The sequence below is a fragment of the Triticum dicoccoides genome, chromosome 4B, assembly GCF_002162155.2.
Source record: "Triticum dicoccoides isolate Atlit2015 ecotype Zavitan chromosome 4B, WEW_v2.0, whole genome shotgun sequence".
NCBI lineage: Eukaryota > Viridiplantae > Streptophyta > Magnoliopsida > Poales > Poaceae > Triticum > Triticum dicoccoides.
This window is the reverse complement of record NC_041387.1, coordinates 683,771,298-683,787,841: the sequence shown is the minus strand read 5'-3', so window position 1 is coordinate 683,787,841 and position 16,544 is coordinate 683,771,298. Positions and strand designations below refer to the sequence as shown.

The 16,544-nt window shown below is 45.6% G+C and overlaps 2 protein-coding genes across 2 annotated transcripts; both read right to left on the bottom strand.

The window, feature by feature from the left end:
• Positions 1-195: 195 nt before the first annotated feature.
• On the bottom strand, positions 196-4,414 carry LOC119292377 (molybdate-anion transporter-like). The gene is made up of 8 exons (XM_037571237.1): positions 3,915-4,414; positions 3,674-3,818; positions 3,410-3,578; positions 1,581-1,851; positions 1,213-1,475; positions 888-1,103; positions 636-750; positions 196-507 (listed from the first exon to the last, which is right to left on the bottom strand). The coding sequence occupies exons 1-8, from the start codon at positions 4,063-4,065 to the stop codon at positions 464-466; spliced, it is 1,374 nt and encodes a 457-aa protein (XP_037427134.1). The 5' UTR covers positions 4,066-4,414; the 3' UTR covers positions 196-463.
• An 8,291-nt stretch (positions 4,415-12,705) lies between these two features.
• LOC119293123 lies at positions 12,706-14,166 on the bottom strand. The gene is made up of 5 exons (XM_037571684.1): positions 13,999-14,166; positions 13,843-13,939; positions 13,526-13,593; positions 13,328-13,384; positions 12,706-13,193 (listed from the first exon to the last, which is right to left on the bottom strand). The coding sequence occupies exons 1-5, from the start codon at positions 14,164-14,166 to the stop codon at positions 13,047-13,049; spliced, it is 537 nt and encodes a 178-aa protein (XP_037427581.1). The 3' UTR covers positions 12,706-13,046.
• Between the last annotated feature and the right edge of the window lie 2,378 nt (positions 14,167-16,544).

The window sequence follows — 16,544 nt, the reverse complement described above, 5'->3', positions numbered from 1 at the left end:
TGCAAAAAAGCAGAAAACAACATAAACTTCTTTTTTCTTTTCTTTTCTTTTCTTTTTGGCAATAGATAGATATTCACTCAGATATTTTTATCTGGTGTAATAATATATATATATATATATATATATATATATATATATATATATATATATATATATATATATATATATATAATATAGCTTCGACGAAGATACGCGTAGCGTATTGAACACAAATAATGCCGTCCCCCGATGAACAACAAGAGCAGGAATCATAAAATTAATAGCCTATACCAATTCACTCAGCAGCCTCTGAATTCTTGCTTTGGTGTATCCATCCATCCATGTCCTCGATCGTGCCTAGCCAATAATAATATCGATCTGATCTACGCTACAGAAAAAAGAAATATTACAATCAAAACATATTTTGCTTTCCCCAATTCCATCTTATTCAGCCAGCACCCAGGTGGAGTGTTCTGTTGGCCTTTCAAGGATTTAGAGGCTCGTCTTGCGCGGTTATCTCTTGTGATTCTGCCAATAAGTAGGAGTATATATGGTTGTTAGCAGCAGTTAGGGACCCTCTGAATCCATACATGATACATTGATCAGAAAGCACTAGACTAGAATGCTGGAACAAAATTAAAGGAAAGACAAGTTACTTGTGGATAGCTTGTGTAGGTCAGCGACAAGCATGAGCCGTCTCTGCAAGATTGCCGCCATGAAGAGGAAGATGGAACACATGCCAAACATGACGGTGATAGGGAAAGCATTCACCTGCAACATAATCATCATGTTTATTAGTAGGTAAAAAGGAGTTTCAGTTGTATGGTTGCCAAAAGATTCTGACTGACAGATCACCATCACCATCAGTGGATATTTTGGATAGGAGAAGAACATTTGATTTTGCTTACATTGTAGAGCACCACACAGACAAACAGGTTGAGCGGTATGCGGAAGAAGTTCATGATGGTGCTCCTCGCCTCCTCAGGAATGTACTGAGATCTCATCTTCATGATGGATGGCCAGAAAATGCCGACGCACGACTCAAAGGTACAGAAACCAAGCAGCTGTAGAGAGCCCCCAAACGAGATGCCGCTTCCTTTCACTGAAGACGTCGGCACCAGAAGCTGTCACGTCACACATGCGAAAATGATTCGCTATCAGTAAGAAGAAATCTTACTAGAATGGCAGAGAAAGAACTGAACTGAAGAGTAGCGGCGAGCGGTGTGGTCTTACGCTGGTGGCAACCGGGAGGAAAAGGGTGAAGGCTGATACTGCAAACACGATCTGCATATAACCTTCGACCTTCATCTTCCGGGCCAACAGGCGTGATGCAATGGAGCTACCCAGCATAGACGACAGCATGAAGGTGGCAAATATGAAGCCATGAGGAATGTCTTCGTCATTTGGGCTCAACGCTGGAGTCCAGAGGAAGACAAAAGTGTACATGGAGCCCTCGAACAACGACTGAATGGCTCCCAGCAATGCAATTTTCTCATCTGAAGATATTCATTCATTCATCCATTCATGGTTAGTGTTAGATTCCCAATTGTACCTTCAAACACATTCTGTCCAATGAAGAAGTGAAGTGCTAACGAGCATACCTGAAGCGATTGCCTTGGCGGCAACCTTGAACTGAGACATGAGATCCTTGCCTTCAGATTGATCTCCATAGTTTTCACTCCATGAGGACATTATGATAGCCATGCCTATTGCCAGGAAGCACGCGGCAGCATCGAAAGGAGCCACAGGGCCAAAGCCCAAGTTGTCAGCGAGCAGGTTAGCAAAGAGGCCAGCTATAATGGCGATGAGACCATTTCCGAGGAATATAGCCTTGGAGAAGGTGATGGACAGCCATTGTGGGTCATAGCCTCTCTATGAAACAAGACATGAAACAAAAACAAACTTGGAAAATCAATGTTAATAATAAATTTTGATTTTTATGCATAAATCGAAATTTATGCATTATTATTATGTACATTGGAGTACATAATAATAATGCATAAATTTATGTTGTTTCATGCATAAATTTGATTTTTATTACTCAAAAAGGTGAATACAACTCTTTCTTACAAACTTGGAGTACATTGCAAAAAGGTACAAATCAACAAGATATAATAATAATGCATAATTTGGCAATTTGCAAAAGACAAATCAAAAAATAGTACTTGCAGCCTACTAGTACATGGCTCCTCCCATTTACTAGTAGGCTGCAAGTACTATTTTGCAATACTGTATGTGATCCATCCATCCTTGGATGCTGCCCCAGTATCTTGCTGCAGACAAATCAACAAGATATACTATTTTGCATGTGACACACCATTTAGTCTTCTTCTTCTTGACTAAATGGTGTGTCACATGCTACAAATAGATACTGTATGTGATCCATCCATCGGTCCATCCTTGGATTCTCTCTCTCTCTCTTTCTTGTTAGGTTAGGATGGATGGATAATTGTGATGGAGCACAATGTTATGTAAATTAATACTCCAGCGAGAGACAGCACATGGAGAGGGCGAATAAAAGGACAATTGTGAGTCCCCAGCCTAGTTTGGCCCAGAGAAAGAAAGGAAAAGCTTTTATTAAGAAAGCTGGGCCATGCTTCCTGACAATGGCAAGTCGGCAACCACCTGATCTGATGTGATCTACTCCACCGACACAACAAAGGACAAGTGATTGATTGTTGAAACAAAACAAAATCAAAACAAAACAAAACATGGTGGATTTCATTTAAGATTGCAGGCAGGCAGCAGGATTTAATTCAGTACTACTCCTAGTTTATTTCAGATCCTGACAAAGTGAGGCACTAACTAACTATCCTAGCTACTCCTAGACAGATAATTAATTTTTTAACACCTCTATCTATCTAGTGAATTTTCCTTTGAGATGGTGACAAAAGTGAGATCTCCAATTAGTACTCCACTATTTAACACCCCTAGTACTAGATTAGTCATTTTTATATGGGCATTAGCATTATCATTAACATTGGGGTCAAAGATCCGGGAAGCATGTTTAGGACTAGTTAGTTTATTGACGACAGAGGTAGGAATAAGCAAGCAAGCAGCATTCCCTTACGTAGGAGGATGTTGAATTGAACACACATTCCCTATATCTAGCAGGAGTACCTTTTTTTATTACATAGGAGAAGAAGACATGGCAATTATTTATAATTATAAAAGGTGAAGTCTTCCTTTGGATTAAAGTTAAAGGCAGCTGAAATGAAAAGCAGCTAGCTAGCAGTGGTGGGTTGAGTTGATTCGATTTGATTGACAGTGAGGGTCACACTGGACTGGACTGCACTGCACTGGGGAGTAGTAGATCTGGGTCAGGGTTACATACATACATACAGAAAAGAGTTACTACTCTATCTAATGATGAGTGGTGGAGTGGAGTAAAAACAGAGGAAGAAAGAAAGAAGTCAAGAAAGAAAGAAACCTTGTTGTGCTCGGCGACGAGCCATGACTCGAAGGCAGAGAAGAGGAGGGATGTTGCGACGCCGCCGAGGATGCGGCCGAGGAGGAGCACCCTGTAGTGCGGGGAGTGCTTGGTGATGCAGCTGAGGATGTAGGTGATGCAGTAGGTGATGCACGCGCGCTTGCGGCCCCTTTATGTTTTCCAAAAATTAATCCTCAATTGGTTGGTTAATCAAGAGTTGTCATGACAAGGGAGAAGAAAAGGAAGAAAGAAAACAATACATACTGCCTGTCTGCTAGTGAGCCTACGATGGTGCCGAAGAGCATGGATGAGCCGAATCCGGCGATGAAGAGGCGGCCGATGTCGCCCTTGTCGAACCCGTACTGGCTGTAGAGGTAGTAGACGTAGGGGCCCTGCAGCCAGTCGCCGGCTGCCATCCCCCCCTCCCTTCAAGGGTCAGTCAATATGTACTAACAAGACGAAGAAGAAGAAGAAGACCAAGAAGAAGAAGAGAAATCGTTCGTACACATCATTAGGGAGTAGACTAGGACGTAGTTGTTCTTGAAGGCGTTGAATGCGGTGGGCGTGGCGACGCGGTCCTTGCCGCTCTTGCCCAGCTCCAGCCCCGCCACCACCGCCGCCAGGCCCCCGAACACCACGTAGTAGAATATCTCCATGGCCTCTTCCCCCTGCGCCGCGCCGGGGACAGAGAGAGAAACAGAGAGACAGAGCAAGGAAGGAAGGAGGGGACAGAGAGATGAGGTCGAGGTGGAGGGGAAGGAGGGGATTCGGCGCGGCGCTGCCTGCGTGCGCCTTGTTGGCCGGATGGATAGATGGATTTATACGCGCGTTTCTTTCTTTGTTTGGGGGGGATGGGGAATTTCTTTGTGCAGCTCGGTCGGCCCACCCTCTTCTCCCTCGCTGGACGCTGGCTCTCTGGCTCGCTGGAGCAGACGGAGGGCCCCGGCCGCGGCGGGGTGGTGATGCGCCGGTGCGGTGCGCGTGGAGAAAGACTTGAGATTTCTCTTTGGGAGTGGAGGTGGACGAGAGTGGAGCGGTGCGAGCCGCAGTGACCCGCCGAGTGTGGGTGTGGGCGTGGGTGGGTGCGCCAAACCTTGGTTGGTTCGGCCGCGTCGCACTCCCATCATTCTTTCATTCATTCCCATTCCCATTCCCATTCCCATGGTGCGTGCGTGCTTCAACCGTGTTGTGTTTTGGGACCAACCCAACCCAACCCAACCCAACCAGGCCATCACAATTTCATCTTACCCATCTTTCTTTTTCCTATCCCTAAGAGCAACTCCAACGGAACGACCCATTTCGTCCGCTGCCGTCCGTTTGGATCGGCGCGGACACAAAAGGAGGCCCAACGCGCCGACCCAAACGAACGCACGTCCGCTTTTCGTCAGCAGACGACCCATTCCCGGCCTAATTTTAAGGCGGATTTGTCTCGGCGCGGACACGCGACAGACGCGCTTCCACGTGTATCTGCAGGCCTCGCGCCTCTCTCGGGAGTGCTCGCCCGACGTGAGCGTGGTGGCGCATTCCACGCCCGCGCCCGCGTCCATCGACCTCAACGCCACACCGGTAGCCGGTGGCTCGTCATCCGGAGGCGCGAGAAAACGCGCGCGGCAGATGCGGGCCGACATGCTACCCGGCGCCCGCAACCTGTTCGACGAAATGCCGGCCGCCGGCGACGAGGCCTACATGCAGGCGAAGATGGATGCGGAGAAGCAAGCCAAGATGCTTGAGTTGGAGGCGGAGAAGCAAGCGAAGATGCTCGAGATCGAGGCCGCCAACGCCAGGACCAAGGCCAAAGAAGTGGCTCTCGCAAACATGATGATCAGGATGGAGATCATGAAGGTGGATCTCAACACCGTGTCGCCAAGGAAGTGGCCATGATTCGAGAAAATGCAGGCCGACATGTTCAAGTTCACCGATAAGTGACTTCGTGGCCGCGAGCGCCTTCTTTTTTGTATGTCGGCTTGTGCGCTGGCATGACCACAGAGCCGTGATGGCGTGGTCGAACTCAAGTCCCATCCCTTTTTTGTGTGCTGGCATGTGTGCCGGCCGCTGGCGCGTGCGTCAGCATGAACTGTGTGGTGCATTTTTTGAAGCCGGCAATGTATGTCGGCGCTGACATGATGATGGCATGAGACATGGCCGCCGGCATGATTTATGGCCGTGGGCCTTTTCAAAAATCTGAGTGCGGACATGAAAATGGGTCGGGGCATTGGACGCACCGCCGACCCAAATGCAAAACAGAGCGGACGTCGGGCGGGCGGCCGACCCAAACGGACATAAAGCGGACAAATGCGCCGTCCGTTTGGGTCGGCCCGTTGGAGTTGCTCTAAAAATATTCTTCTTTGTTTTTTCGGGTGAATTCCATTTTTGTAACTCCCAAAAAGATTTATACCTATTTTTTTTCCTCGGTAAGGTTCGTATCTAGGTTTTGTGCGCTTCTAGTAATTCATATTCCAAATTTTTCGTGCTAAAGAGTAGGAGCTTTCAAATCTGATTTTTCTTCTTTGCCAAAAGGAAGAAGCAAAAAGGGTTTTTTTAGCAGAGATAAAACGTATGGGTTTGGTCATGTGTGCTTGTTTTCTTGTGCTTCTTGATACATACATACATACATACAGTTGCCCTGTGCGACAGGAAGCACACGCATAAAGGATTACTGTTGTGTGCCGTACGCGGGCGGGCCGGGCCGTCGGTGTACCTAGCGAGCGACCGATCCATCAAGTAGCGACGGACGGACCACCATATCCAGTGCATGTTGTACGTACGCACCGCATCGTGGATCTACCTACCTACCTACTCCCTCCCTTCCCCTCGCTCCGCCGGCCGCTGGGTAGGCTAGGTAGGTACAACACACAACATCAAGTACCACTGTCAGTCAGTCAGTGACTCCATCCCTGCAAGGAGTATTCACGTACTTACTCTCCGTCCGAAAAAATTTGTCCCTCAAATGAAAAAATTAGAGACAAGGCTCTCCAATCCACTCAATGCGATGGATGTGAGGCTGCATGCATGTGTGTCTGCTTCCCTTGCCGTCGGTCGGTCGGTCGGTCGGTTGGTCCCTACAAATGTATGTATGGGACAGAGAACCAGATGGTCCGTCGGATCCAAAAGGGACAGCTCAGATCAAAGCATTGCAGCGCTGGTACTGTAGCTCATTCAAAACCTACAAATATCTTTTTTCTTAAAGAGGCGCTTTATTACTTAAAATTTTAAACATTACAACCGCCCTTTGCATAATTAAGATGCACCACAGCTAAACAAGGTCCTCTCATGCAAACGAAAAATGAAAAGGCAAAATACAAAGAAACATGTAGAATCCGTATAACGCCTAAAGCAGAGGGGGCCCAATCCTAACATCATTGCTGCCACCCATGTTGGGTAAAAGTATCCCCTTGCCATAGCCTTTAAACGTGTGCACACCTCCGTAAACAGGTCTTGATTCTACACGCGTTATAGAGAGAACCATAAACAAAGAGCCCATGCATCAGAGAATTAAAAATATTATCATTTCTACGTAGCCAAAGCGACCGAATAACGACAAGCGCTCTCACCCTAAGAAGAGTTCTAAACTTATGATCAATCACATGTGACCAGTTGCCAAATACATTAGCAACACTACAGGGATGATACAAGCGAGATGTTATTTGAATGACTGACCATGTATAGGACATGCCAATATTTGCATTGGAAGAATAAATGTTTTATTGTCTCATCATGGTGACAAAAGATACATTACAGACTTCCATGACAGTTCCTCTTAATAAGATTATCTTTAGTAAGAATGACTCCGCGACAAAGATACCATGCAAAGGTTTTATTCTTAAGAGGTATCTTCATTTTTCAGATCTTCTTGTTATTATCAGCTGGCACATCAGATTGGATTAACACTCTATATGTAGACTCCACTGAGAATTGTACATTCATATGGAGGTTCCATCGGAATACATCAGACCATGTGATAATTGCACCGTGGACAACTGCTGGAGCAGGAAGTTCCACGATTGGAGTCTGAGTCCAACTAAATCTCATCTAAACGTCACATTTGGCAGAAATAATTCCATTACCGTGTCGATAGTATCACCTTATAGAGCCAGATATTGTTCCCGGAGTGTGGGATTTCCTAGCCACTTGTCCTCCCAGAATCTAATTTCCGAGCCGTCCTTAATCAAGAAGAATCCGTAGCTGAAGAAATATTTCTTCATAGCTATTAGGCCCGCCCAAAAGTGGAAATCCCCAGACTTTCAGTACACTTGGGATACCACCTTGGACACACTCCTTAGTCGATATTTCTTTCTCTTGCTATCTCCTTGCCAAAAAAACCTTGATCGAAAGTAATCCAATCTATGTAAATCCTCTTTTGGCAACTGGAGTAACCTAGTATTGAATTTATGAGGACTAATCGACCAACCTACGAATATGTGAAATGGGGTGGTACGGCAGGGTGAGACATGCCATCCGATATCTCACGATGAACAACATTAAACTTGAGAGGAGAGGAGAATCAACAGACACAAATACTAAATCATGTGTAAGCATGGTTATTAAGTAATAAAGCGCCCCTTTCCGAAAAAATGGTTATTTGTTGGGAAAAAAGGCATTGATGTCGAAAAAAGAAAGACGTGACAATATTTAAACAAACACCCTTTATTTAGAAAAAAAAATGTATACCATTCCATACATAAAAAAATGCCAGATCATAACACCAGATGTTGTCTGCTCTCAATATCTCGGCAAAAATGCATATTATATAGACCTGAAAATTCATTTAAAAACGAAGGATATGAACCTGCGATGATTCCTCCTTCCCCACTTGTCATCACATCTGTAGAGGCATAAGTGGTGAAAAAAGAAAGAGAGAACGCAACGAACAACACCGCTGACGAGACACATAAAGCGTGTCATCACATGCCCGATCGATTGACATTGTTTTTGGGAAAGAGAAACATGCATTGAGAAAGAGAATTAGCGACTACATATCTAATGAAAAATTCAAAATTGTTTACGATTTTCCATATTCCTTCGGGAAATTTTCAAGTTTCGAAAATTGTAAGGATTTAGAATTTTCTTTGAGAACTTTCTTTTTTTAAAGATTTTCAAAATTTGTTTGGAGATTTCATAATTTTTTCAGGATTTTTAAAAATGTTTGGAAAATTCAAAACATTTTCTCAATGTTTAAAAAACATATTCGCGTTTTAATTAAAAAACCTAATAAAAAACTAGAAAAAGTAGAGTCGCTATATTCCTTTTCTTGAGAAGAAACCTAATCCCTATGGTGTTGTCGCTACACTTCCCTGCTGATAGGCCAGCCCACTCGGCGGCCGACAACTTTGACGCAGAGACCGTCAAATAGGGAGTCCCGTCATTAATGACCAAACGCGCACCCTCTCGCTGGTATTTCTCTGAACGCATTTCCCATCGGTTTGTGAAGGACTGGTTTTTCTTATTTAGCTCTTTTGTCAGTTCTATGTTACTTTTTAAGGGTTTTCTATATTTATTTTTTCCTTTTCCCATTTCCTTTTTTGGGGTTTCTCTTCCCTTTTTTATTTTATTATTTTTAAAATACTTGATTTTTACACAATTGTTTTTTCAAATTCGTAAATCTGGTAAAATTCGTGAATATTTTGAAATGCACCAACTTCCTTAAAATTCAAGAAAATATTTTTTTAACTAATGAATTTTCTAAATTCATATTTAAATAAAATCATGAGTAGTTTATTGATTTCATTGACATTTATTGAAATATTGAACTTTTTTGAATTTTACGGAAATTGTTTGAATTTGTGACATTTTCTTGAATTTTGCAAACATTTTTTAAATTTATGAACAGGTTTTCAATTTTTAGATCATTTTCCAAAGTTGTTTACATTTTTAGATTTCAGGCACTTTTGAATTTATGATTATTTCCCTAGTTTGTGTACATTTTTGGAATTTATTTATAAAATAATAAGAAACACAAACGAAAGAAGAAAAACAAGGCCCTCGCACCACGCATTGGGTTTAGGGTTTAGGCTCGCTTTTGACTGATGTGTCGTTCATGGTCCTTGATCCCATCCCCGGCCAAGCTACATGTGGTTGTGCCCTTGCCAGGATTCTTTGTTGTTCTGTTTCCACAGGATCCACCCCTTCATGGAGCACGACCACTCCATTGGCTCCATGGATGGCTTCCTTGCTATTGATACCACCAAGCATCGAAAAGGTCACACCTACAAGCTGATTACCCCTTGCTCAATGATGTGGTGGAACTCGTGGAGCTTGATGCAATATTCTATTAGTAATTCAAGTCCGTCCCGTGTGATTATTGGAAAATTCGAGCCTTTTCCGATCTTGGAGCCTCCCAAGTTGATTGCTACTTTTGGCCCATCTCCGACGGCCCAAGTTGATGGAGTGTAGTTTCTTGGAGACATGGTAGTGAGCATTGAATTTGATATATATTTTTAGTGCTCTTTAAAGGTTTTGATTATTTTTTACAAATACCTATGTATAGTCTCTATATGTATGCAGTGGTCAGTGTGAGTAATACTGTATTACCTCTGTAACTAAGTATAAGAAGTTTTTTCAGTTCAAAACGCAGCAAAAATGTTTTTCTTAAGTTGACACAAGATTGTATCCATTAACAGACACAATTGTTATTCATTAATTGCAAGCAAAGTACTCCATGCTTTTAGGTTTCATCTCGCATTCCACTAGGGATGCATGAGTGGATGACGCTTGAATAAATTCTTAGTGACTAGGCTAGGCTAGCTGAACATTCAACATTGATTCTCCGCCGCCGCCGTCGTGCTCCTCCTCCAAGACTAGCATCACAGCACACGATGTTGTGCGCTTCTCTCTTGTGAGTTTTGCTAGGCAACACAACACACGATGATCTATTTTTATTTTTTATTTTTTTTGAAACAGAGGCAAAAGCTTTGCCTTTTTCATTAATAGAGAAGGAGATAGTTGCCCGGTTAATTACAGGAAAACTGTGCGAAAACCGGTACATCAAGGGTCAAACCCACACACAGACCCGACAAGCCAATCAAGGACCCGCAGATGGCGCGCTACAAAAGCCATCCCGCGAAACAACATGCGGACTACTCCGAGAATAATAAGCACAGGAGAGGAAGGCACATACTAGTGGCTAACATCATGACATGCGGTCCCCACGCCCGAGGCGACGCCTGCCAGTTGGTTGACATTCTTAATCTTCGCTGCATTGACAAGGTGAATCAACCCTTGGGTGATCGCAGGCACGGCAGAAAGGCTTTTGATCAGCTCGATGAAGACATGTAAAGTGTTTTGGCCCTCAAATGCCGATGCGCATCCCGTTGCAACGCCCCACACCTCATTGGAGGCAGAAGTAGGAAGGCTAAGCTCGGTGGCCACCTTGTCAAACAAGGCCATAGACTTGACCGACGCATGCTGCCCTGCAGACTCCACGGCAGCAACATACCCTGAGGGCGCCAACCCAACCTTGTCGCCAATGCCATCAACACCTTTGCTCCCATCTTTTGGTAGCGCCAAACCATGAACGGCAGTGCCTAAGGAGCAAGGTCCCTGCAAGGAGGCTGGGCTCAACCCACGCTCACGATCAGACACCTCCGCCTGCACCAAGAGGTCGGACGCACGTGCCAACCACAGGCACAAAGAGTCCTCCAGCTTGCGTAGCGGGCGGAGCGCAAACTCAACCAAGCTTTGCAGCTCCGCACGAAATGAGACAAGCATAGCATTATCACATGTCGCAACACCCCGATCAACAGAACCTTCGCTTGGAGCTTCAACAATCCTTGCAGACTCAGGAGCTTGCACACACACTGCGGGAGCAACAACCGAAGCCCAAGAGCGCCCATCTGAGGAAGGGCGAGGCGGAGCTGGGGGATCACGCACACAGTGGCGAACAACTTCGACGGAGGAGTGACGCAGAGAACAATCCCTCTCACGGTGTCCAGAGCGAAGACAAGTGAGGCATCGAAACGGGTCGCGGCAGGACGCAACCTTGTGGTCCGGAGCCAAGCAACGGAAACATCGACCACGGGTTCTCCTCTTGAATGTGTCGGCTTGCACAGACCTCGCATCATGAAAGGTCGGGGACGCGGAAGACTTGCTGCAAGGCACATGACAACGGGGACGACGCCTTCGTCCGACGTAAATCCAGGGACTATCCCCGGATTGTGCGACCACAGCTTCCGCCCGATCGCAAGGATAGCAGCAAGCAGACGACGCACCGACCGCACCAGAGCATGAGCCTTCGACAACAGACGTTGCCGTCTTCGGTGGCGCCTGGTCCCCTTTGCCAGAATCGCCGTTGCCACGATCCTCGCCAGAACCCTGGCCATCTGCATCGACCAGAGATGCCCACGGCCCTGCATGAGCAACATTGGCGTCAACAGAGCACATGGAATACTGGGAGGCAGCCGGCAGCAACCGTGGAGCAAGCTCCTCCTCTCCGTCGTCGTCGTCCTCCTCCTCGCCAGCGGAGCTCCAGAGGGGCGGCGGTGGCACTACCGACATCACCAGATCGGGAGGATGTTTGCCCACATCCTTGAGAACAGAGCAACAAGGCAAGCGCTTCATGGTGCAGGGAACGATGGCCGGCGACAGGGGGGCCAGCTCCACACCCCCCTCGCCATGGACGGCAGAGCACCGGGAGCCATGCCTGGCCCCGAGCAGCACCCCCATCACATCGCCAGGAGCATCACTCCGGAAAGCCGGAGGCGACCGAGAGACGGGATCCAGATCCGCCTGATCTGGATCGAGCGGGGGAGGGGCGATGGGGATCGACGCCGGAGGCTCCGGCAGCTGGTTGGAGGGGGCGCCGGCCAAGGTGGCGGGCGATGAAATTAGCCACGGACGCATCTCCACGTGCGAATTTATGTTGATGAGTTTTATTACCATACACATATGTACATTTACACCTTTATCCGACTTTTTGAAGTCTATAAATACTAACTAATAGTTTCGGTAAAAGAAAGGCTACCTGAGCCCGGTATCCATACCCAGTTTTGGCAAGCCGACTGAGCTATCAAAGTATGTTTTGAGCAGGGCGGAATGCGGATAAAATTGCTTATAAAGTAGTACCTCCGACCTGGTTTATTGGTCCCGTTTGTAATCTGTCTTAAACTTTGACCAAATATTTAACTAACAACATGTTAATGCATGTGAACAAAAAATTATATCGTTAGATTCATATTTAAATATAGTTTCTAATGATATAATATTTTTTGAAATGCATGAACATTTTGTTAGTTAAATTTATGGTCAAGAATTGACACAAAATACAATAGAGATCAATAAAGCAGGACGGAGGTAGTATGTAGTATTCTTTTGAAAAGATGTCACATATGATATTGAATTCACGCATAGTAGTCGTACAAATCACAATCACAAGGTGGAAAATTCCACGCGATGGCGACAGGTCTCATCCGCATGCCACTAGGCAGGTGAGGATGACTAGGCCTAAATAAATTCTTCATTTAGTGACTAGGCTATACTACATCTACATGCTAGCTGAACATTCAACATTAATTTGGGTGATTTCGTTGTTTCTCCGTGGATGGCTAGCAACTTATCATCTGGGTGAGTTTTGTGAGTTTAGCTAGCTAGGCAACACAAGACAATGATCTTGCACGTATGAAGATGATTCATTCATCTTGGGAGCCTACTTCCTGCCGGCGGCCCTTGTATTGGAGGAGGAGGAGGAGGAGGAGGAGGGCGGCGGCGACTTGGAGGAGTAGGCGTCGGGCTTGAGGAAGAGCTCCTCGAACTGCTTGTGCAGATCCAACAAGCTCTCGCCCTCGCCGTCTTCCTGCTGCTGCTGCTGCTGCTGCATGGTATTAGCATTGGTATGGTGGTGAATACTCCTAGTTCATAAGTAAGTAAGTAGTGCTCTGCTCTGCTCGGTAAAAAGCTCCATGATATCTACTATAACTATTTACTTACGTGTGGGGGTGTGTGGTTCATGGCCTCCAGGATGTCTCCCAGTATGTCTCCTGCACCCTAATATACGTATAAGTAAAATTAAAGCACCACGGTGAACCAGCTAATCTTTGGCCGACGTGTATATATTACCATTGATTTGATTTATATAAAAGTAGCAATAAAGAAGAAAGCAACATACATACATAGAAATCAGCATACCTCATCGTCGGCGTCGCTGTCGTAGGCTCCGACGTCGTAGAGGATACGCTTGTTGGGGTCCGACAGAACTGCATGCATCTTCAAGTTCATCAAAACAAACCACGTAAACATTCCCCCCTCTCTCTCTCGGCTCATCTCTTTCTCGTGCTCGTGGGTACATAAATAAATATATATAGAGAGAGAGAGCCACGACACAAGACGTACGTACGTACGTACTCGTATGCAGCAGCAGCAAAGCCTCACATTCTCTCTACTCTAGGGTGGGTAACAATGGATGTCAACGTCAAAAGCCAGAGGAAGAGCAATGAATTTACCACCTGCGTAGGCTGCCTGGATCTTGTGGAACCTGGCCTTGGCGGCCTCCGCGCCCCCGGACCCGGAGCTGCCGCTGGCGCACTTGTCAGGGTGCCATTCCTGCCAACCATGTCTAGGTCAAACAGAGCAACAAGTGAAGAAACAGAGGAATCATCTACTCCCTCCGTTCCAAAATAAAAACAGAGCGTAGAATAGCAGAGCAGATATGGAATGGAATGGAAATGAGTGGAGGCGACGGACCATGGCGAGCTTCCTGTAGGCTCCGCGTCGGAGCAGTCGCTGGAGACGCCGAGCACGGCGTACAGGCCACCTCCGCAGCCGGCCATTGCAACCAACCAACGACCTTGGATGCTGATCAGTCGCTTCTTCTCTCTCGAATGCTTGTCTGCCGCAGCTACCGCATGGCCGCCTACTTATAGGCTGGACAGGACAGGAGGCCGGGGGGATGTATGTCTATGTCCGCCTCCTCGCTTGCACCAGCAACCGGGCAGCCCAACTAGACATGAGCAGCAACTTAGTGGTAGCTAGGCTAGGCATCCCAACCTCACCAACTGAGAGACACAAAAACGAAGAAATTTATTATGTCAACGCCACCACGAAAGAAGCATACGGACATGACCAACGAATTATCCACAGTTGATTTGCAGATAATATATATACGGATACTTCATAGCATGCCTGACTTAACCCCCAAAGGCTAGGAATGTCCGCATGTGCATCACACATTAACCCCAAATATTTTTTTTGATGGTAATTAACCCCAAAATATAGTGATCAAGAATCTCACAATTTAGCCCAGCGGGTAGATACAAAAGTAGTGATCAAGAATCTCACAATTTAGCTCAACGGGTGGGACAAATAAGTTCTTGCATAAAAAAAAGTTCAGAGACTTTTTTTTTAGAATCAAAAGTCCAGAGACTAAAGCACGAGCAATACTCACGGCCGCTGAGATGAACACGTACACCTACCTTTTGGGCTAGGATCTCGTTTTAAAGGCACGCACCTGCCAGCCCAATAAGCACTCTTGGCCCAAAAAATGACAGTTGGCCTAGATAGGTCCACGGAGCAGTGGCCCAAGAGAAACATCAGGACATCCAATTAGAACTGATCGGACGGTTAGCGATGGCAAAGCGCCGTGGAGGCTCCTAGCTAGTTCCGTTATACTGTTTCTCAATTCTTCAGGTTCACTGAACTCAACATAGTGAGCGTACGTATGCATGCATGCATGCATGTGTGTTGCGCAACCGACTTGCCCTCTTGGCCTCTTATCTTGGCTGCAGGTGTATTCTTAGTTTGGGTGGAAGAACTTCATTATCTTCATCCAGTTCATCGTCATTATAGTGTTGTGGTGTTGGTGTGCTTGGTGTGATCGTGTGTAAGATGTACTTCCTCCGTCCGAAAATACTTGTCATCAAAATGGACAAAAAAAGATGTATTTAGAATTAAAATACATCTACATACATCCCCTTTTATTCATTTTGATGACAAGTATTTTCGGACGGAGGGAGTAGTAGTAGTGGGTAAGCTCATCAAGCAACTTTACAAAATGAAAGGGAAAATGTGAAGACCAAAGATGTCAACTAGTATAAGTATAGTCAATTGCACATCGGCCGGTTGGTTTGCTTCTCTCCAAAGTATGGGAGATTTTTCAATCTTCGAAAGAAGCCTGTACTAGGGTACAAGGTTACCACAACTTTATGCTTGTATGCATCCGTACAACGTGCACTCGATCGTATGAGCACAAACAATGCGAGCAACCAAACGCATGCGTAGAAGCGTTGCTACAATACATGAAAAGGATATGCAAGCAACCAGTAAACATACAAATGATGATTTTTTATCTGCATATGTTCAACTAAGTCTTTTTTTTTTGCAAAGATGTGCAAAGTGACGAAAATAATGAGAGCAACCAAACGCATCCCTGCTGATTACGTGCGGCCCGCCGGATGCGGATGGAGAATCGAAAGGTTCTTAATTTCTACTCTAGTAAGTGGTAGAACACGTGGTCGCACGTGGTACGTCATTTGCTGCACGTGTTCAGGTGACTAATAACCCTCAGGCTGGTCATAGTGGGGAGTAACATATACTAGTATCATGCATATGATACTAATGTATGATACTACATCCATAGTGCATAGTATCATAAAATAGTATCATAGGTGGTCTCATTTATTGTCATGCATAACACATAGTAGCATAATATTTATTATGTTACGGTATCTACCTATGTTACTATGACCCTCTCTCTTTTCTTTAATTTCCTGCCACGTAAGCATGTTTGCGAGTCCCAAGTATATGATACTAGTTATGTTACCCCCACTATGGCCAGCCTCACTGGTCTCGGGGCAAAGAGAGGAAAGGTATATTTGTGGGGCCAGGGGTCAACGAGGGCGGCTACTAGTAGTACTAGTAGGGCATGGGGGTCCCATCCCATCCCATCCCAAGGTGCAATGTACACTACACTAGTATACACTAGAGCTCGTATGAGTATGAGTATGAATAGAAATCATTTGTTCAGTTAAGGTGCACCCAACAGATGAAATGAGAGTGCATGCATGTAGGAGTATGTTTTGTACCGACTTCCCCTCCCCTCCATTTATGAGACCAAGGAAGTACATGCATGATCAAGTGCTGGTCGTGGTCGTGTGTGTTCATATGTGAGACGAAGGAAGTACATTTATATTTCTATTTCTTTGCGGAGGGG

What these genes read in the sequence shown, in the direction of transcription:
- LOC119292377 (XM_037571237.1), bottom strand. Translation starts at nt 4,065, where the DNA reads ATGGAGATATTCTACTACGTGGTGTTCGGGGGCCTGGCGGCGGTGGTG. An exon ending in GGCTCACTAGCAGACAGGCA is followed by an intron (nt 3,579 to 3,673) that starts GTATGTATTGTT and finishes GAAAACATAAAG; the next exon opens with GGGCCGCAAGCGCGCGTGCA. An exon ending in CGCCAAGGCAATCGCTTCAG is followed by an intron (nt 1,476 to 1,580) that starts GTATGCTCGTTA and finishes GAATATCTTCAG; the next exon opens with ATGAGAAAATTGCATTGCTG.
- LOC119293123 (XM_037571684.1), bottom strand. Translation starts at nt 14,166, where the DNA reads ATGGCCGGCTGCGGAGGTGGCCTGTACGCCGTGCTCGGCGTCTCCAGC. An exon ending in TTTATTTTGGAACGGAGGGA is followed by an intron (nt 13,940 to 13,998) that starts GTAGATGATTCC and finishes CATGGTTGGCAG; the next exon opens with GAATGGCACCCTGACAAGTG. An exon ending in GATCCAGGCAGCCTACGCAG is followed by an intron (nt 13,594 to 13,842) that starts GTGGTAAATTCA and finishes AGATGCATGCAG; the next exon opens with TTCTGTCGGACCCCAACAAG.